The 21,578-nt window shown below is 44.1% G+C and overlaps 1 protein-coding gene across 1 annotated transcript in view; it reads left to right on the forward strand.

Annotated features, from left to right (window-relative positions):
• The window catches only part of agrn (agrin), a 331,672-nt gene that overhangs the window by 263,732 nt on the left and 46,362 nt on the right, over positions 1 to 21,578 (forward strand). Inside the window, 8 exon segments of the mRNA XM_051950218.1 lie at positions 1,045 to 1,150; positions 3,589 to 3,708; positions 4,642 to 4,806; positions 5,843 to 5,986; positions 9,144 to 9,268; positions 9,424 to 9,529; positions 13,789 to 14,232; positions 17,460 to 17,585. Coding sequence (XP_051806178.1) covers positions 1,045 to 1,150; positions 3,589 to 3,708; positions 4,642 to 4,806; positions 5,843 to 5,986; positions 9,144 to 9,268; positions 9,424 to 9,529; positions 13,789 to 14,232; positions 17,460 to 17,585 — 1,336 coding nt within the window.

Consider the following 21,578-nt stretch of genomic DNA (forward strand, 5'->3'; position numbering starts at 1 on the left):
ACGTTTCCTTGATGCATGTGTGGACTGAAGGCTGCCTTTGTGGTCTGATTCCTCACAAATTGATTTTAAAAAAAGCTTTAATGCAGCCTGACAGAAAGCTGTCAGAACACACGGAGCTTCACAGCTTATCAGAGTGTCCATGCTGACCTTTGTCCATAGCTGGACCTTCAAGTAAATGGACAAAAGAGTTTTACATCATGTGGGCAGCCTGGTGCATGAGCTGTTTACCTAGGGAAGAGACGGCAGCAGGATTGGAAAAAGGCGAGCCAGCAGAGGCTGTGTGATGCTCTGGAAAATGCTGTGCTGAGAAACCGTGGCTCCAGCATTCATGTGGATGCTGTCTTCTCACATTGACTTAAACACTGTTGCCGATCAGACCTCTTCACGGTGACTGTATTCTCTGATAGCAGCCGTTTCTTCCAACAGGATGATGCTCTCTGCCACTCTGCAAACATTGTTCAGGAATGAGGAACATGACAAAGTGCTCAGTGTACTGAGTTGGCCTCCAAATTTCACAGATTTCAATGTAATTGAGTATCTGTGCTGGAAAAGCAAATATAAATCGACAGAAGCCCCGCCTCTTACCTTCTGATACCACATGATGCCTTCAGAAGTCTTAGAGCTGTTTTGGCAGGTGGTTTTCATGTTGTGGCTGATGGATATATATTATGAGTTAACAGGTGACCTTCTTAACTCAAGATCTACGTAGTATTCTTCCTGGTGCATTTGAATGCACCTTACAGCCTCCTTCAGCAGCAGTTTGCTTAGTTGTCATAGATGTGGCTTGGCTGCCATCACACAGTCTACATACAGTGCCTATAGCATAACTTCACCCATGTCCATTACAACTAAGACAGCTGTTTTTCTTTTGTCCTGATTTTTCTGCAGAAGTACAGTTGTCAAGGTGAATGATCGGTCACGCTAGACACAGAACCTGCCTTAACAAGGACATGTTTCTGCCACACAGAAGTGAAGTGAGCAAAAGAGCCTTGAGTGAAAGTACACGTTGTGTGAAACTCTGCTTTTTTCCTAATTCGTTTGCAGATTTGTGGCTCAGATGGAAAAAACTACAGCAACGAGTGTGAGCTGAAGAAGACCAGATGTGAGAAACAAGAGCACTTGTTGATTCAGAATCAGGGACCCTGCACAGGTCTGTACATTACGCCGCTCGCAGTTAATGTCATTACAGAAGCACTCCATCAAGACTCATTATCAGTGGCATCCCATTTCTCCATTCATTTCATCCATTGGTGGGGGAATAATTACATCAGGTTGGAATGTATTTCTGACAGCACCACTGTTGTTTCTCTTCAATGTGATCACTGTAGCCATAAGCAAGTGAAATGATAACAGTCAGTCTTAAATATGATTTGTGTGTCTGCGTAATCTGCTCGGGGGATGTTGACTCAACACACTTGCAGCTTTTTCTCGATCATATCTGGAAAGTGACCGGTCCTCTGGGGCCGGCTAATGTACAGAGCTCTAAATGTTTCTCACGGGCTCATGTATGCACCGAGCAGATAACAATAATGATTCACTTTTTCCACCCAGGCATTCTGACACTTTAAACCATTGAACTTGTGCTCACAAGCTTGCCTCTTGACCCTCAGGATATCACTTTGCCCCACTTTAATATGAACACCGTTTTTTGCATGTAATAAATGACTGTTATCAGCCAGAATAGTTGTCAGATCAGTGGCTAAGCAACGGAGGTTAACCCTCTTCCTCTCTATGACTCTGTTAAATGAAGAGCCTTTGCTAGTGCAGGCCGGGGAGCAGAGCAAAAGGCACTTAGGGGATTTTGTGTGATCATTCCAGCCTGTTTGATTCCCTGTGGGTCTAACAGAGAGGAGGATGGAGAGAGTTGAAGAGAGTGAGAATGAGGGAGCTGCCAGTGTTTTCACACACATCCCTGCAGATTCTTCCTCTTCCTAAGCTGGCCTCCTTGGGCACTGACTGTCACGCTTCTCTACCATCCATGGATAATCAATCCTTTTTTGAAGAGCCCTCTATGAGAAGAAGACCTCTGGGCTCTCCTTTCCTATTGGCTAATGGAAAAACTCAGATCTTGGGGAATTTCGCTGCCCTCCACATTAGCTATGTAAGGAGAAACTTCATTTGACCTCAGCTCCCGAAACTTATCAAAACATGCCAGCTCCCACTTGCCGAGCATGAAAGCAACCTTGTTTTTTTAGAGGTTCTGAGTTTGAAAAAGTACCTCTTTTGCATGCAGTGTCAACACTGTCATCTGCTGCATGCATGTTTGTGAAGTTTCCCTCTCATAGCATTTCAAACAAAGCTTTAATGCTTCTTGCAAACTCAAATCTGGGTCAGGGATTTTTAATATAATCCAAAAAAATATTTATTGGTTTACTAGACAAGCACACACGTGCAGATGTGTCCTTGTGTGAATGAGACCAGCTACAATGATCGCAGCGAGAACGCACAGCGGCAGACCTTGAAAACGTAAGGGTAATATTGCACGTCACAGTGAGCTGCATTGTGCCGGACAATGGAGGAAAAACCTATGAAGTGTGGAAGAACATATGAAATTAAAAGTTCTCCTCGTCCTAATAGGCTCAGTACAGATAGCTGAATGGAGTGCTGGAAAGTGGCAAGTTAAATGAACTGTGTCCAAAGCCCATCTCTGGAGTGGGAAAGCACTGGAAAAAGAGCGAGCCGAGTCATCACCATTAGGCTGAGGCTCATATCCACACCAGTAACAGTGTGATTTATGGCCCCTGTATCTCCAGCCTCCAAACTCTAAATGAGCTACACAAGAAAGGGAGATTGGGAGGCGAATGGAGAGAGACAGAGAAGGAGGAGGGAAAAGATTTCTCTTTTTTATCTACAACTTTACTTTTTACTCCAAAGCCTGTAGAGAATGTGAACAATGATATTTCTGCCTTGGCCATTAAACAAACCCCCTTTTCCTCTCGCTGCATTTTTTTTTTCTTGTTGTTGCTCTTTTCCAATAGCTGGAAAAGCGCCAGGTTTGGGAACTCATTTGTTTCTACTTTGTTGAATGTAGCTCTGTGTTCGGTGCTGTCACACTAGTTTGGCGGCTGGAGCATCCTTAGACAAAGGAGTTCTCCACACATTGCGCACAAACCGAAACTGCTTGGCACATTCCTTCACATTATGCAGCGGGCTTTCTTTTTATTTATTTCAGTTTTTTCGGAAGGTTGTAGGGCGGCAGCGCAGTTCCGTAGTATTAGACAAGAGCAAATGAAGAGAACGTGCCTCCTAGTAGGTGGTAAATGTCAGCTGCCTCACATTCACCAGAAATGCCATTGTTTGTTTTCACTGGAGGTAATAGCATCATTTTCCCCCTGATTTTGAGCCATTGTGGAGCAAGTAGAAAATAGAATTGTTATCTTGAAGCTGGCTGCCAGCCTCTCCACCTCTGCCCCTCGAGCCAATCACATTGTTGGCAAAAAGTTACATGCTGCTTGGAGATTGTGTTGTATTATTCCCCACCGCCCACCAAACCCCACCCCACAGTAATCACTCAAATGCTGGTGTTCTTCTTTTTTCCTCCTTGTACCATCTTCCATCTCCCCTCCCCGTTTGCTCCTGCCTCATCAGTGAATTCAGCCTTGCCTGTGCCTGAGCCGACAGCGCCCCAGCACTGCAGCCTCACTGTATACGGCTGCTGCTCCGACTACGTGACGGCCGCCTTAGGGGTCGGACAGGCCGGATGTCCCAGTAAGTTCCACTTTGACCCTTTTGCCTTCTGTGTGCCCCGAGTGTGTTGTGTGAACTCAAAAAAAAGACTGTAGATGCTATCAGGCTGCTGCCGCATCTGGGGCTGATTGTCCTTGACTGCAGTTGCAGGACCAAAGTTGCAGAGCAGAAAACGTTTCATCTTAATCCAAGGAATAATTATGATAATGCTGCACTGTATCAACAGAAAGATCTCTTCATCTGATGATCTTGACAAATGATAGCACACAGATGGAAGAGAAAATGCTACAGCAAGCTGTTAGTCAGTAGGTTCAGTATGGATGGAGGAAATGCAGACTTATAAATAAGGATATACACTGACGTTCAAAAGTTTGGGGTCACCCGGACAATTTTATGTTTTAAAAGAAAACTCACACTTTTATTCATGTGCTAACATAACTGCACAAGGGTTTTCTAATCATCAGTTAGCATTTCAACACCATTAGCTAACACAATGTAGCATTAGAACACAGGAGTGATGGTTGCTGGAAATGGACCTCTGTACCCCTATGTAGATATTTCATTAAAAATCAGTCGTTTCCAGCTAGAATAGTCATTTACCACATTAACAATGTCTAGACTGCATTTCTGATTATTTTAATATTATCTTCATTGAAAAAAAATAAAAATAAGGACATTTCTAAGTGACCCTAAACTTTTGAACAGTAGTGTGCATAGATTTAGTAAAGGGGAACTCACCTAAGCTCACTTTATCTACCTTTTTATTTTGGAAATCGGGCATACCGAACATTGGAGCCTAGCAGAAATCTTGAAGACAAACATGTCTATAGGGGAATAGTATCCAGTTGTTTTAGGTTTTGTGACAGTGTGTTCTTTCAAAGTCAGAAAACCAGAAGTAATTGCAGTAAGATAGTGTGCGTCTGTGTGACATCTGCATTGCTGTGTTCTCCTCAGGTACCTGTCAGTGTAACATCTATGGCTCCTACAAGGGGACATGTGACCCAGCTACGGGGCAGTGCTCCTGTAAGCCGGGTGTTGGGGGTCAGAAGTGCGACCGTTGCGAACCGGGCTTCTGGAATTTCCGAGGCATCGTGACGGAGAATATGAGCGGCTGCACACGTAAGGAATCAGTTCTTTGTTCTTGTGCTGGCAGTATAAATATTGTTTATTTTACATATGCACAGAGGTTTTATGTGGTTTTTATGGGCCCTGAAACAATGTCCCATTAATAATCTGTAGACTTCTCAACGAAAGAAATTGCCCCTTCTTAATTCTTTTAACAAAACCAAACACAATTCACCTCATTTTATAGGAATGAAACCAAAACTAGCCAGATATCTAAAACAAATCTGTTTAAATGAAGCCAAGTCCACTCTAGGTAAGTGGAAAAATACATTTGTTATAAATTAGTCAATGTCTCAGCAAACCTTTTATGAAATATGAGCTTGGTATCTGTAGAGTCAGTGCAGACAAAAAAAGCAACTAGATCAACTACCTAAACTTAGAGTACAAATTAACTCTTTGATGCCAGTTGCTTTAAAGTGACAGCGTCCTTTAGTCCTGTCAAAACCGTATTGAATGAACAGCACTCATTTGTATTCAAGTAAAGACCAGGGTCAGGACCCCTTGTTTGTCTTGGCGTAATGCAATATGGTGACCAGCTCGTGTCCTGCCGCTGAGGTTTCATTGGACATACGCTCCCAAAGCCACAGAGCATTTTCAGTCAACAGCAGGAAGCCTGCAGGTGCCTCACCCATGGCCTGACCTTAACAAGGTTTACCCAAAGCAAGCAGACAACACACCGCCCGCCAATACGGCGTTCAGCAGGAGAGGAGCAGAAAAAACAGACATCATTGATTCTAGGAACATGATGGGGTTGATGTCCTTCCCGGAGGTTGTTTTCTTGAGTTTCTGTTACACACTCACCCTCCTCCTTCTTCTCCTCCCTCTGTGGCCCCTAAGGCTGCATGAACTATTCCCAACCCCTGACTCCTAGACAACGGTGTGTCTCAAACAAAGCACAGCGGTTAAGGCTGTTTTCGAACACATTTTGTACGCTATATAGTGTATCCCTCTTCCTGTCACTGTCCCTAATTGATAGTTTTTTTGCTCATAAGTTATTCTCCTCCTTGTTTCCTGTACCTGTCCACGGCAGCATGTAACTGCGATGCCACAGGCTCGGTACGGGATGACTGCGAGCAGATGTCGGGACTGTGCTCCTGCAAGACGGGAGTTAAGGGCATGAAGTGCAACGTGTGTCCAGATGGAAGCAAGATGGGCATGAACGGCTGCGACAAAGGTAATAAGAGAGCGTGTCAAGTGTATCCGAGGAAACATTAACAAACCACACAAACACACGCACAGTTTTCTCCTTGAACCCGGCTTCTGTCTATCATTCTAAAGCGGTTTTCTGTCACTAATCTGATTCGCGGATCGGACACATAGCAGCCACATTTTTCTTCATCTGCTCTTCACATCCATCAAGTTTATTGGCAAAGAAGGAAGTGCCAGCAAGATAGTTATTCGATTGTGATTAGGAAAATACTGGCGTGTATAAGTGGCATGTGCGTGACATATTGCGCATTGATGTTTTATTTTCTCCATATCATTCTCCATTTTGGATGACTCACGATACTTGCGTGTGTGTGTTTATACCTCTCTCTAAGGACTATTGATTGCTTTTGATTCATAATGAGAACAGCCCCAGTGATTGCACAAGCTAAAAAGCTAGTTGAAGGAAAGGTTAGTTCCTGCTGTGGGGTCCTGCAGCTCCTTGATTAAGATGCACCATCAGACATCAAGTGGAAATCAAACACTTAATGAAGCCAGTGGCCCTGGCACAGGTGGAGCACTCCGCCATGCATTCCGTCAGATAAAAAGGTAAGGTTCTCAGAGGGTGTAGCACATAAAAGCAGGAGCCAAGCATCGGGGCGTACTCTCAGCCTCTGTGATGTTGCTACAATGCAGAGACCCCACACTCGCAGCCTGGCGGGCGGATGGCGGGTTCCCTGGCTGCAGCTCCTGCTGTGGCAACTTCAAGGCTTCAAACAAGCTTTGGGAGAGATTCATGTGGGTAAAGTAGAGGCAAAATATCCTGAATGCACACCTTTTAACAACTCCAAAGATACTTTTTCTGCTCCACTGAAGCAATTTTATGAAAATGCTGTGGTCGATGAAGCTATAAATGTTTTCTTGTCTGTGATGTAAAGAATGTTATGATTGCATTACCACTGATGCGTCATGTTTGAAACGATGCTAAAATCAAGTCACTTACTTAGTCAAATACGGAGCAATGGAGCACAGCCATTAGCGTTCTTATACCATCCATCCATCCTCTATACGCCGCTTTATCCTCACTAGGGTCGCTGGGGGGGCTGGAGCCTATCCCAGCTGACTCGGGCGAAGGCAGGGGACACCCTGGACAGGTCTGGACTGTGGGAGGAAGCCGGAGTGCCTGGAGAAAACCCACACATGCACAGGGAGAACATGCAAACTCCATGCAGAAAGATCCCAGGCCCAGATTTGAGCTGGGGATCTCCTTGCTGCAAGGCGAAAGTGCTAACCACTACTCCACTGTGCAGCCCACGTTCTATACCACCGAACACAAAGATGCATGTCATAATGAAATATCTTTCAAATCACACCATTTATCAGTCAAAAAAGTGTAAAAAAAAAAAAAAAAGTTTTTGGACTTTCAACGTTCATAATTCTAGAACATTTATGTCTGTGATGTCCAATTCTGTTGAAACATGCATTCAAAACAAAGTGTAAAATCATATTTGATCAAAATTGCTTTATTTTACATTTGTCGTTAAACAATTCACTAATGATTTTCTCTAACTAGATTCTGTAGAAGAAATAATTCTGTGGTTCTCAACAACCATGAAGCCAACAGAGGCTCAACATGTCGCATGACGGAAACGATCAGACTTGTCAGCTGAACCGCAGGCTGTGTTCACACAGTGTAGCGGAGTGACAAGCATGAAAATACATTTAAAATGTTACTAGTAAAATATCTGTCGTTTGTAGACAGACCATGTTTTTTCCAGTTTTTTTTAAACAAATATGGGCACTTGGAAAAGTGCTGTAAATTCAGTTTCCATTTATTTTTAAGTTTTTGTAAAATCAGTTAATAAGGAAATTGAACTTTAATTTCTTCTTCTGTTTTGAATCATTTATGGCATTATAACTGTGTCATTCTGCATAGAAGACATTTTTGAATTCTGCCTCCCTTTAGCCACGATTGTGCTTTTCCATAGAGTTGCAGGACTTCATATTGCAGTGAAAAATGAGGCCACGGTGAATAAAAATATGTCAGGAACAAAAAACAGCTAGACGCTGCTACAGGTCCACAGGGTCAAGCACCACTCCTACCAATACTTTTAAAAATCAGTCCGAGTGAGATAAGTGGTGTCATGGAGTTGTGACTCTATGCAGTAGCCTTCTGGTTCTTAACACAAACACTAACACCACCCCATGGCTAAGCTTGATATAGAATTCTCTAGCTAGTAAAAAAAACTGCCAGTAATACAGATTAATTATTGATTGCTAATTAGGTTGGGTTGCAACTGCGGGAGTTAAACAGACTCTATTAGTTTTCAAATATAACACTATAGTTTGGATCTGACTTAGTGGCACAGAGCAGTCACAGCTTCTAAAAGTCAGACCTCTGTTTGCTTTTTTGTCCAAAAGAAAGCAACAACAGCTATACACGTACTATGCTGTTATTTTACACTCAAAAAAAGTTTTATTTTTTAAATTACTCTTGCTTTAAGAAAACAGTTTAATGGCTGTTTAACTTCTGCATACTTTTATGAAGTAACCAAAAGTTCTGTCACTGTGAAATGTTAAATATTCATATAATTGGATGTTTTCATTTAGCTCCACATTTTCATGTACAAAGCTAAAAAATAACGCTTTGGCACAAAACAAAATATAAAGATAATGTTTTCACAGGATACAGGGATAAAGTGGGGGTGTGACAGTCACTGGTGTGCACAGGTTACTGTTATTCATTATTTTATTCTTTAATGATTTGTTGTCCATATTTATTTATGTGTATTATTAGTTGGGTCTTTTCTGTCTTTTGTGTTTTGCTATTGTTAGTTTATTTTGTCTTTGTCCTTTTGTATTAATGTAGATAGACATATTGCTGTATATTTATTATAAATCATATTCACTATTGTTGTTGTTATTGTTTTTAAATGGTAGTATTTTGAAGAAGCAGGAAGAATGGATTTACAATCATTTATGTAAGGAGAAGGGGTGGGATTAGATGAGCTTCGACTTCTTCCCACTCCTTTTTGAGCAAGTTACTCGATGTCTTTTGTTGTTGGTTTCTTTTTATGTTGAAATGTTTAAAATAAACTTTCAAAAATCAAATCAAATCACGCTAGGACTGATGAGGCAGCTAAAGCTATACAGAACACGTAACACTGCAAACCTTCTCTCCACAGGTCCCGACGCCCCGACATCTTGTGATGAGTTAGAGTGCAATTTTGGAGCTTCTTGCATCGAGGTGAACGGTCAGGCCCACTGTGAGTGCCCCACACCTGACTGTGACCTGAAAAACAAAACTAAGGTGGGTCTTTCGCTCTGTCTGCTCTAATGAAACAAACAGGTTGATCCACAAATTTTCAAAACGGCAAAGAACTGATATGCATGGTTTCTCTGGCCTATCGAGAGTTAACATGTGTTACCATCTGCCACCTCTCCATCTCTGTCACGGTGGAGCAGGTGTGCGGCTCAGATGGGGTGACCTATGCCGACCAGTGCCAGCTGAGGACCATCGCCTGTAGGCAGGACAAGAACATCACAGTGCAACATTTTGGACAGTGCACAGGTGAGCCCCGTCAAAGCCTCCATGCATCACGTGCCACGTAGATGGCTAACTGTTGTCAGTCCCCAATCAGAAGATAATGAGCAGTGCTGTGAGGCTATCCTCCTTCCTGCTGCTTCCCTTTCTATCCATCTCTCTCTCTGTCTCACAAGGTAAAGTCACAGCATCAGGAATTCCCATTTAGCTTCAGTGTTGCATTATGCGACATGTGCCTTTCTTTCAGGAAATGTAACCAAATCTAAGCTTAAAATCAACAGCTCAAAATTGCTTTACTCTAAATTTTATTTAAAAATTGCCAAAAATAAGATGTTTGCACCAGATTCTGTACAAAATTTTAAAAAATTCTGCACTTCTTGGCACAGGCTGAACTGAACAGCTGAACTGGACTGAGCTGCAGTCTACAGTGACACAGACCAGGCAGAGTGATCTTCTTTTTTTGTGATTTATAGAATTCATACTTTGTCACACTGCATGGAGGACATTCCTGAGCTCTCTCTCCTTCTTCATGGTTGTGCTGTTTCCATAGAGGTGCAGGGCTTTATGTATGTGAATAATGAGCCCAGAATGAGTACAAATGTGACGGGAGTAAATAATAGAATGCCTGGAAACTGCTTGGGATTCAGAGAGTTAAAAGACAAAAAAGAAAGCCAAGTTTGGCAAGTTTTTGAGTGTGAGCCTTCCACAAGGTAGCAGTGACACTTCCTCTTTGCTTTCTCACCCCTCTGTTGGGATTTGGCTTCATGTTCAAGCCCTCCTGTTGAGGAATGCATCAAGCCCTTTGCAGTTCCATGTGGCCAGTAGCATGATTCTGCTGCAGAAGGACTGCATATGGAGGCTACATGTGTATGGAGGAGAAGGTGCAGCTTTTGCCACATAGTCCAGATGCTGAAGGACATTGTTTGGATCGGTGTAATAGGTGCTGGGACTTATGCCAAGGCCACAGCTTTCATGTACAGTGAAGTTGTCGCGTCGACTGCCAGCTTGCGTCACAACAGGATTCTAGATGAGCTGCCGGCAAGCGCAGTGGGGAAGAGGAGTGCCAGCTGTGTAGTTGTGGCCATGAGCCACTGCCAGGTGTCTAACATTTCTGGATAGAAAAATGTTCATTCACCTCATTGCTTCGCGAGCACAGATCAGGTGACCAAACATTGAGATACAAGTCCCTTTCTTTCATCTCCCTGGAGTGGTCTTCATCAGTCCCACATTAGGACTTATCTGTGGGAAGTAAGGCTGTTCAAATAGACTGTGTTGATTTGCAGTTGCAGGTACACAAATAAAAAATTAAAATATGCTCAACAAGAGATCGACAAGGCTTTGATAAGTCCCTGAACATCTGGTGATTACAAATTCAGTGCCGTGGGTTAGCAGCGAAAGGAGCCAAACTCCAGTCTGGTTTCACATTCCTCTGTTGCCTGGCAATAGAGATGTGGGTTGTGTGGAATCCCACACCTAGCATTGCTGCACACAGAAGGCAAGAAGAACGCCTCACAGCGGACTCTGTCTCTATCAAACCCTTAGGGGAGGAACAGACAGGCGAGCGCTCGGGCCCACCGACAGCCACAGAGGATCTTTTAATTTCTTCTCCCGGATGCGGTCGCACCGCGGGTAGCTGCTCTGCCGCTGCTGTCAGCTCGGGGGTTAGATCTCGAGCTCATTTCACGTGTGGCTGGGTGCGAATTAGCATTTGCTCTGCCTCCACCCCTCACCACGCTGCAGCCTCGCCTGCCCTCCCTCCCGCTGTTTACATGCAGTGCTTCCAGACGCCCGGCCTCAGCACTGTGGCATGCTAATGCTCACCGAGCTGCTATGTGGTTTGACAAGAGCATTGCCAAGGGCTTATATAAATGAGTGAATATTGATCTTTTTTAACATTGATCTGTTGCAACTTTTTATTATACCACAGAGTGTGACTACTGCTGCACACAGTCTGTCACTAATGGGCAGGCTAAGAAAGAATCACAACCCTGCAGAAGAAGCTCCTCAAATCTTTCTGCTTGTGACAGAGAGCTGTGATGTTGCCCGGCTCCCTCAGAAGTCTCGGAGCAGCCACAGACTACAGGGAGGAGCTTTTCTGGCTTCTTTGCTGTGTCTCAGCAAAAGATGAAGCGATATCCGAGAAATCCAGCCAGAAATGCAAGAGCGACTTTACCGAGCACCAGAGGGAGGGCATTTGTACCGATGAGCAAATTCTGGCACTGGGAGAAAATGGCCACCATGTTGGCAATGACCTGCCTCTCCCATATGGTGTTATCACCTGTAGGTTTACGGCAAATTGGCAACGAATGCCAGCATATGGCACCAGCAGCCCTCAGCCAGTGTGTTAGTCAGGGTTCTGTTGCCTTCACTGTCTTCCCTCCATGTCCTGAAATTTTCCCTCATTGTTCATTATTCTCATGCTGCCACTTTGTTAACCTGGCTTTTCTGATTGATTTCAGACAGTTCGTCCCTATCATTTCTTCTACTTCGTGCCTCCGTGGTTCTCTTGTCTTTAACTTCTGGTCTCCTGTATCCAGATTCCTCCTCCTCACTGAGGGTGGATGCCACCACAGACAATCTTAATAACCACCTTTCAACAATAACTGCAGGGCTGAGGCAAGCAAAGATGACAGTGATTTTTTTTTCCCTCTCTACCCAACATTACTGTCCATTGCTCTTCTGAGAGGGGAAAAATAAGAATGGCACACAGACTGTTAAACCTGATTAAGAGAAGCATCAGCTGAACAGACTGAGCAGCCGATCCTTCTTTGCTTTTCCTTCACTTATCCCATGTTACAGAGCTATGCACACACACCCAAACATACATTAGGCCCTTTCCAGGGAGCAAACCTCTTGACGCTAAGCTTGGCACCTGAATGACATGTGTAGCCAAGAGGAAAGGCAATGCATGCCACCATTCTTGGTGATAGCATCGCTGCTCTATGGACTCCACTCCGAATCTCACTTCGTACAAATATCTGGGGAGCGTTAAGCTGACACTCTGTGCGTCTCCCAGACTTCTTGCCGTCTCAGTCGGTATCACGTTTCACACCTCGGTGAATAATTGCCGATCAACTAGGTGATTATCGCAGTGTAATTAAGTCCTACGCATAATGTTAGCCGAATCCTAATGAGGCACAAATCTATGGTATAGGTTCTGTTTTAATCTTCTGTTCATTTCACCCTGTCACCAATAAATGCCTATGCTCGTGGGACGTAAAGAAGGAAAAAACGACAATATTGTCACGCCTGCTTGCTTCGACTAAATCTGGAGTGCTCACTTACGTAGCATCTCCCTGCTAACTCACTCGTCCCCCTCAGGAGTTTTTGTCCTATTTATCGTTCTTTTATCGCCGACAGTTTGTCCTTTTGCACCACAGCTTTTTGCATTGGTAATGATGGTCTCTTTGCAGAGAAGCTCCTCTCTCTCTCATTTGGAGTGATTTTTTTTTTTTTGCCGTGTGTGCGTGTGTTAGTGTGCATCTGTTGACATCAGTGTGTTTGTAGTGGCGCTGATGGATGCTCATGCTCTCTGCAAGCAGCAGCCTGCTGTCTTTGAAGCCAGAGTTAAAGCCAGCTTTTTTTGCCCCATTTCTATCAATCATTCATCACTGGAGGCACTGGCTGTTGGTGATTAAAGCTTTGCTACTGGAGGGCAGCATTTGAATATGGATATATAATTCATAGGCATTGGCACAGCATGCATGCGACACACAAACATGCATATTGTGAGCGCAAATAGATGCCACATGTGTACACAAGCACATTACACACAATGTATTGACACCAACTGGAGTGGTTTAACCCGGGAAACAGAACTCATCTGAAGGCAAAACATATAATCAGTGCAAGTCTGAAAGCAGTTGCCATCGACATTCAACATATTCCATATTCACTCCTAAGACTTGTGAAATAAAAATTGCTGACATCTCATCCATTGAAGGGTTTTTATTCAGGTAGCTTTTACAAATAAAAGCCTGCATATAAATTTGTGTGCATTCTTTTCAATGTAATTTCTTAATGGCATTGTTGAGGGTCAGGGAGATGAGTTAGATGATTACCAGGGCTATTATCATTCAGTAAATGCCGAGATAAGAAAGTTATTGCCAGCAGTAGGTTGTAATAACCATAAAGTGGCTTTGTGATGCTTTATTGGCTAATGATGTTTTCATTTCCTTTGGTGTGATTTGTGAGGTTCTGCTGGCGTCAGGTGAAGCAAAATCAAACATTTCCATCTTTGCTCAGTCATTCATCCATTCCTTGCTTCCTCCCCTTCCCTCCGCCAGAAACCATCATCGAGCCGGCAGAACGACCCACCCCCAACCCACCTGCCACCATCCCCAGCTCAACCGTTGCCGCCACCATCACCACCGCCGCCCCCTTTCACACTAATAAGGTGTGGGGTATCCCGCCTCCGAGGACCACCCCGCCAGAGACCGTCGACCAGCCTCCGACCACCACCCCCTATTCCACCCCCATCCACAACCGAGTAAACTCCCGCCACTTCATTCACACTCAGCCTCAGGCACCGCAGCCCACCGTTGCCGCCGCCACCACCACCACCCCATCGCCTCGCAGCAGTCCTGCCCCCTCCACTGCCGCATCCTCTTTTGAGGGTTCAGGCAGCGGGGAGCCAAGCGGGGACGACCAGACTGAAGAAGAGGAGGAGCGGGAAGAAGAAGCGGGTAGTGGCGTCCCCCCAGAGGCCAGTGGGTCAGAGGAGCCTGTCGGTAAATCCCTGCTCTTTCACTTCATTATCCATACAGCTTTGAGGGGTGTGTGGGTGGGTCTCTTGGTTCAAGGAGGGGTTGAACAAACTCATGGTCTCTTAGCCTACATCATAACACATTCATGCCATCACCTGTTAATTTGAAATTAAAAATGGGCACAGGTTATATATTTGTATGGAAATTGCTTTTGAGGAGACAAATGTCAATGCCAGGCAGGAAGAGAAGAGAAATCTTTGTAAACAGATGCTGTTAATGTCATTTCAACTTGCATAAGATGTACACTGATGAGGCATAGCATTATGACCACCTGACTGATATTGTGTTAGTCCCCCTTTTGTTGCCTAAACAGCCCTGACCTGTCGGGGCATGGACTCCACTACACCCCTGAAGGTGTGCTGTGGTACGTATCTGGCACCAAGATGTTAGCAAGAGATCCTTTATGTCCTGTACGTTGTGAGGTGGGGTCTCTGTTAATCGGACTTGTTTGTCCAGCACATCCCACAGATGTTCAATTGGATTGAGAGCCATCACAGAATACCGTTTTCATGAAAGGGTATACATGGTCTGCAACAATGCCTAGGTAGGTGGTACATGTCAAAGTAACATCCACATGGATGGCAGGACCCAAGGTTTCCCAGCAGAACATTGCCCAAAACATCACACCGCCTCCGCCAGCTTGCCTTCTTCCCATAGTGCATCCTGGTGTCATCTGTTCCCAGGGTAAGCGACGCAGCCAACCATCTACATGATATATAAGTAAACATGATTGATCAGGCCAGGTCACCTTGTCCATTGTTGGTGCATTGCCTGACTGCTCTGCAGCTGTGCATCCCCATATGCAACAAACTGTGATGCAGTGTACATGTTGACATCTTTCTATCAGAACTAGCATTAACTTCTTCAGTGATTTGAGCAACAGTAGCTCATCTGTTGGATCGGACCACATGGGTCAGCCTTCACTGCCAATGTGCATCAATGAGCCTTGGCCGGCCAGGACCCTGTCACCGGTTCACCACTGTTCCTTCCTTGGACCACTTTTGATAGATACTGACCCCTGCAGACCAGGAACAACTCACAAGAGCTGCAGTTTTGTTTGTTTCTTGCTTCAACTTTGAGCTCAAAGTGTTCATTTGCTGCCTAATATATCCAACCCACTGTAACAGGTGCCATGATGAAGAGATGATCAGTGTTGTTTACGTCACCTGTCAGTGGTCAAAATGTTATGCCTGATCGATGCACATCAAAGCATCAGAGTTTTAGACAGAAAAGAATGTATTTGCATGGTTGGCTGTTGCTACAACACCTATGCCTTTTTCTCCCATTCCACCAGCGCATCTGCTCTCCACACCTAACAAAACAAACCCAAGCTCTGTAAAATACACTCTCGGCAGGCCAGATAGATGAAACTATTGGCCCGCATCTTTGGATCTCTGGAGCCTGTCTTGACAGGATGATGTGACTGTGAGGTTGAGGTGCGAGTGTTTGCAGAAGCAGTCTGAAATCTTTCTCGACATGTCCTGCTGACTGTAACAGCGAGCGGCGGCTACAGGGCCGCTGCCATTTTTTTATCTTGCCTTCCGTCCATCTATCCATCCATCCATCCATCCACTTCGTCTGACAGCTTGCAGAAACAGGGTAGGATTGATGGAGCAGCGCAGCCCCAATGTGCTCTTCCTCAGCTCTTCCTCTCCGCCCCCACCCCTTCCGCTCCGTCTCCCGGGTTTTAGATTTATTCTCTTGTCAGAGGCTGACCACAGTGCTCGGGGACGCGAGGAGCATGTAGCCTGTCTGCAAAGGAGACCCGGTGTCTTGTGACTGTGGGTATATGTGTGACTGTGTGAATGAATGTGAACCCAAGCATGCCTGGATGTTTTTTTGCGTTGTGTGTGCGTATGCATCAGTCTGTGATTAGGCAGATAAGGATTTTTTACAGTTCAAATTTCAACATGTATATTAAAAACTGAACTAATCTATCTTTCTTTATAAGTAGTGGATGTGTGTATGCCAGACGGCCTTGTGAATTTGTGTGTATGTTAACGTCTTGTCTGTGTTTCTGTGTGTGTGTGTGTGTGTGTGTTATCTCTTTTTTCTCATATCACTGAGTTTGTCCAATTCAGAGTGCACATATCACTGTCTGAGTGTATAAATGTGAGTAGGTCAGAGGTGTATGTTTGCACATTTTTGTATCCTTGCTCTTTTGAAATCTGCACTCGTGTGTGTGTGTGTGTGTGTGTGTGTGTGTGTGTGTGTGTGTGTGTGTGTGTGTGTGTGTGTGTGTGTGTGTGTGTGTGTGTGTGTGTGTATTTATTCGACAGCTCCCACTGGAGTCACATAATGTCCCTCTGCTGTTGTGGACTGCCCTATTTCCCCCACCAGCACTCTCCTCTTCAGCCCAGCATCTGTAAATCTGCAGACCACATGCCAACAGATGCCCCATAAACCCCAGCCTTATCCCCTCCATCTCTCCTTCCTCCCTCCCTCCTCTTCCTCCTCCCTCTCTTCACATCGTTTGACCGCGAGTCCTTGAGCAGGACATCCCTCGCCTCTGACGTCTTTACGACTTGTTTAGCCGCTAGTTGTTTGCCCCCTCCCGATTATTTCTAATCTCTGTGCAACCATAAACTGCCCCGCTTCTGCCCAGACTCCCCCTGCACCAGCAGCATCATTATAGAGAATGGCGGCTGGCTGCTGTAACACATTCTCATCCTTCAGATAGAGAACGCCCAGCCACTTTCATGTCTTTTATGTCCCAAGATAGCCAGATATACAGGGACAGTAACGGCAACGCGACTGTATGTTTTTTCCTCCTGGGAAGCCTTCAAGGTAACTGCCAGCCAATCGGCGGCAGCAATCGGCGAGCACTTATCACATCCCCCCATCATTTATAGTGCTCTGTGTGTGACATGACTGGCAACAGTGCCCATTAAGTGTTCTCTGCCTGAAAAAATGAGTTCCAGGTGTAAAATCAGTTCCCATGAAAATGTCATATAATCACTCCTGACAGATGCCTCTATTAACGTCCAATCACTGGTCAGCTGACTGAAAACACACAGACATTTGGAGAAGCAGGAGCACAAAGGGAACTAACAAATGAAGTTGTAGGTTTTGACTGTAGAAACACTAAATGTGTGTTTTAAAAATGGCTCTCTCCTGGCTTTTAGAGACAAAGTGGCTTGAATATATGAATTTTCCGAAGCTTATTGTGAGCCCCTGTGTATCACCTCCAGGTCCTGTGCCGGCCAGCACCACTGAACCCACAGTCGTGGTCAGATCATCCTGTGACAACACAGAGTTCGGCTGCTGTCCCGACGGCAAGACACCGTCCAGCACTCCAGAGGGCACCAACTGTCCCTGTAAGTCAAAATGTCCCTTCCGAAAACCTTTTCTCTCTAATTACCTACATATTTCACCGTCCTTCCTTGTTTGCATCTTTGTCCGCTGTCTGTTGATGCCTGTTCTTCTGAAGCTCTGCTCTTATTGAGGGTTTCTGTCACTGGTCTTTCAGAAAATTTGAATCAGGTTCCCGGGATTTATCATTCTTTCGTAAGTAGTATTAAATGGTAAATGGTTGTATTTATATAGCACTTTTATCCTAAGCGCTTTAGTATTGCTACAGCAAGGGAGTTACAATTTGAACACTTTGAGATTTAAGCAAATTTTAATATCAAATGAATTTTTAGCAAAATGAGCCTTTGGGGGTGACTGCACATGATCAATATGTGTACAGTGAAGCTAATTAGACTGTGTAACCTCGATTGACAGAAATCTGTGCATTTTTCAAGAATCTTACACTTTCAGACCATTTTTTATTAAATATATAGGGCTAAATCTAACAATTATACTTTATTTTTGTCATTAGTCGAATGATTGTTTGGTCTACAAAAAGTATTTAACACACCAAAACTATTTTTTAGCTTTAAGCTCTGCTGCCTAAACAACGCTACACCGTCCTCTGTTTGCCTCATTTTGCAGTGTTTGGCCCCAGAATTCAATCCCTGCTCTGCTGTCTTGGGCTTATGGGAAAAGTCTGTTTGTGTAAATTAGCTCAAACCGGAATAGTGTATATATCTGTAGAACTCTGATTTGCATAGGGGTATTTAACATTTATGTATCGCAGTATTTCTGTCAATTTGTGTTTTTGCAAACAAAATTGAGATTTTAAACCAGGCTTTCTTGCTAATGGGACATTAATGTCCAAAATGTTTCACTGTTAAGAGCTGACATCAAATGCACCAAATCAGTTAGTTGTTTTTATCAATTAACCCTCTGAACTCTGAACTATGGGATCATTTCTCACTGCAATGTAAAATCCAGCACCTCTGTGGAGAGAGCAAACCAACTACGCAATGGCCAGAGGTGAAGAGAACTCAAAAATCACTTCAGTGCAGTATACCGTTAAACTGTACACCATTGTGAGGTGTAAATTATAAAGTAATGTAGAAATGAAGTTACATTTCTTTTAACTGTCTTACTAAGTTAAAAAACAAACTAATTTAAAAAATTACATGTACAACATTTTTCCATGTGCACACATGGATTACTGATACTGGAGAAGTGTTAACTCTGCAAACTAAAGTCCCTGAATTTTTGTTATGTGACTGTTGGCCCCTAATGTCTTCACATGAGCAGCAAGGGGCACAAAATTTGAAGTTTTCTCTTTTACTCCACCAGTGAACACAGCGGAGTTATGTACGATCGGCATACGTTTGTCCATCTGTCTGTCTGTTTGCAACATTACTCAAAAACAGACTAATGGATTTGGATGAAATTTTCAGGGAAGGTCAGAAATGACTCAAGGACCAAGTGATTAGATGTTGTGTGATGCTGCTTATTGTCTGAATCCACAGATTTGGTAAAGATTTCTGCGGGGAGTGGTTCTTTTGTCTTCTTTTGGCATATTTTTCAGACCATTTGTGTTTTTTTTTGGTTCAGAGGGTTAATTCTTTCCACCTATTTTATTTTATATTCTTCTTTTGTTGATGTGCAGTGAATGAACACAATCTCTATTCATTTTTAATGTCTGCTATAGAAACAATGGTGTTGAGCCATTCGCCTTAAACAGGTGGTGTTTTTTTCTGCAGCAAAGCTTTCATGAATCACCCACCTCATATATGAATGATCTCACTGGCAGGTGGCAGAATTTCTTAAAAAATACGAAAACAGTGAAAATGTAAGTCCGACTCTAGGTAACCATGTTTATGAATGTGGCAACACCTCAGTCGACACTGATATTAGTCATACCTTGCCAGATTCCCAATGAGTTTTATCGTCTTTAGTTTTTCTCGACATTTTTGAATGAAGTTTGGTTTGATGCAGCATCATATTTTAGGGCCCCTGTGCTTTGCTTTATAAATAACCATCAGTGTCTCTATTCTTGCTCTTGCTGTCCCCTTCAGCCTCTTCCCTATTCTTTTAATCTCCCATCTATTCCTTTATCCACACACGCACATATTCTTGTCTTTATCAGACACTGTTTCGCAGCTCCCTCTTGAGCTATATCTCACTCTTTTCTCTCCATCAACCTCAGTCAATCTCAATCCAGTCTTGCATCAGTTGATTTCTCTCTGGAGTTGAGCGGAGAGAGAGTTAAGAGACTGCGAGAGGCCGACTAGCGATGTTGTACCAATCAGTGCCTTCTGCCACACTTGCTTCATAAAGGCCTTCTTTCTCCCTTTTGCTTCTCTGTCTCTCTCTCCCTTCATCCCACAGTTGAAATCTGCTCTCTATTTGCCCTAGCAATAGTAGTCTTCTGACTGATAGTGAAAAGAGGGATTCTCTCGGGCTCCCGCGGGAGCTCTAGGTCAAGACTTGAAAGAGCTGAAGCTACAAATTAGTGCATGGAGTTACATTTCTGACTTGCTGAAGGTCCCATAGCCCTCCAATAAACCAGCAGGGTTTACTGCCACATAATCTGAAGATATGAGGCTACCTTTGGCCTTCGAACACTCTTCTTACTCTGGGGCTTATAGCCAAACAGAGGTGAAATATGGAATGTTCTGTTGATGTTGAATTTGGTGACATTTGGCGTGAAATCCAGGCGACAATGGAAGCAGGCTTTGGCTGCAAGAGAACTGTTAGAAATCTGCTAAAGCCTGTAAATATTTATCTAGGCTAACAACGACAGCACACCCGCGATCGATACTTCATTCAGCTCAAGTGTTACCAATAAAAGCCGGCAGCGCGACAGGCTGATCAATTTGCTTTTTTCTCCTGAGAAGGGCTCAGCTGATCTTCCACTCATTAGTAGTGAAATGACACGTGCACGCCTCGTGCGTCGGATACCGTTTCATTGTACCATCCAGTGTATTGACACTCGCCCGGCTGTCTCACAACCCAAAAGGTCTGATTGTTCATTTTTCCTCTTTTATTGAGGCATCAAATGCTGCAGTTTCATCCACACATTCACACACTCAAGGACATTTATGACGCTCTTTGAGTACTGTGTTGTAAAGCTTCACAGTGGATGTCAGACCTTAGTTGAGAAGGTGTGTATTTTACCTTTAACAGTGTCAACCATAGAGAGAGTTTTGGGTTTATTTGCCCAGATTCCGTTAATTAAAAAATCACTACAAGCTCTCCATATGTTACGTTTAAACAAGGCAATATCATATTCATACGACATCAAAGATAATGACCAGTAAATGCTTGTGTGAATGTTAATGGCACACTAAGCTCCAGATACTGTAAACTCTTCCATATGCCAGGGGAAGTCTGACAAATCCATTACATTTTACAGTTCACTAGAAGTTGATGGTCAAATAGCACCATCCCGCCTTTTATCACTCTCTTTCTCTCTCTCTCTTTACATCCGTCATGGCAGTGGGCTGGAAAATCACCCTCTCTGATGTTTGTCTTCCTTGCAAATTAAAAGTCAGGTCTCTCTCTCTCTCTGTCCCCTCTCTTGCTTTTCTTCGCCCTCTCGCTATCGGCCAGACTTCGCCCATTTGCCTCTATTTTATAGCTGCCGTCACATCTGAATCGATGTGTGCTGCCCGTGAAAGTACTGTAAAGACGAGGGGGGGAACCGAGGGAAGGCAAGAGGGCCGGGCGAGTGTGTGTCAGTAGTGTCTGCTGTCCTTTTCATGCAGTTTTAACCATGCTGTGTCAGTCATCGGTCTGGCGGCATTAAGGAGACAATTACGACTATCTTTCACGATAATCATACAAGTGCTCTTCCCATCCTCCCTTGCATTGCTCAGGCAGGGGCAGCCATGATTGATTTGGGCAATTTGTTCTGCTGATTACGAGCGGCGTGGAAGCCCGGCATCAGCGCCTCCTCACATGCTCCTTCCTTCTTCGCCGTACACACACACACACACACACACACACACACACACACACACACA

This window comes from Acanthochromis polyacanthus, chromosome 6, assembly GCF_021347895.1.
Source record: "Acanthochromis polyacanthus isolate Apoly-LR-REF ecotype Palm Island chromosome 6, KAUST_Apoly_ChrSc, whole genome shotgun sequence".
NCBI lineage: Eukaryota > Metazoa > Chordata > Actinopteri > Pomacentridae > Acanthochromis > Acanthochromis polyacanthus.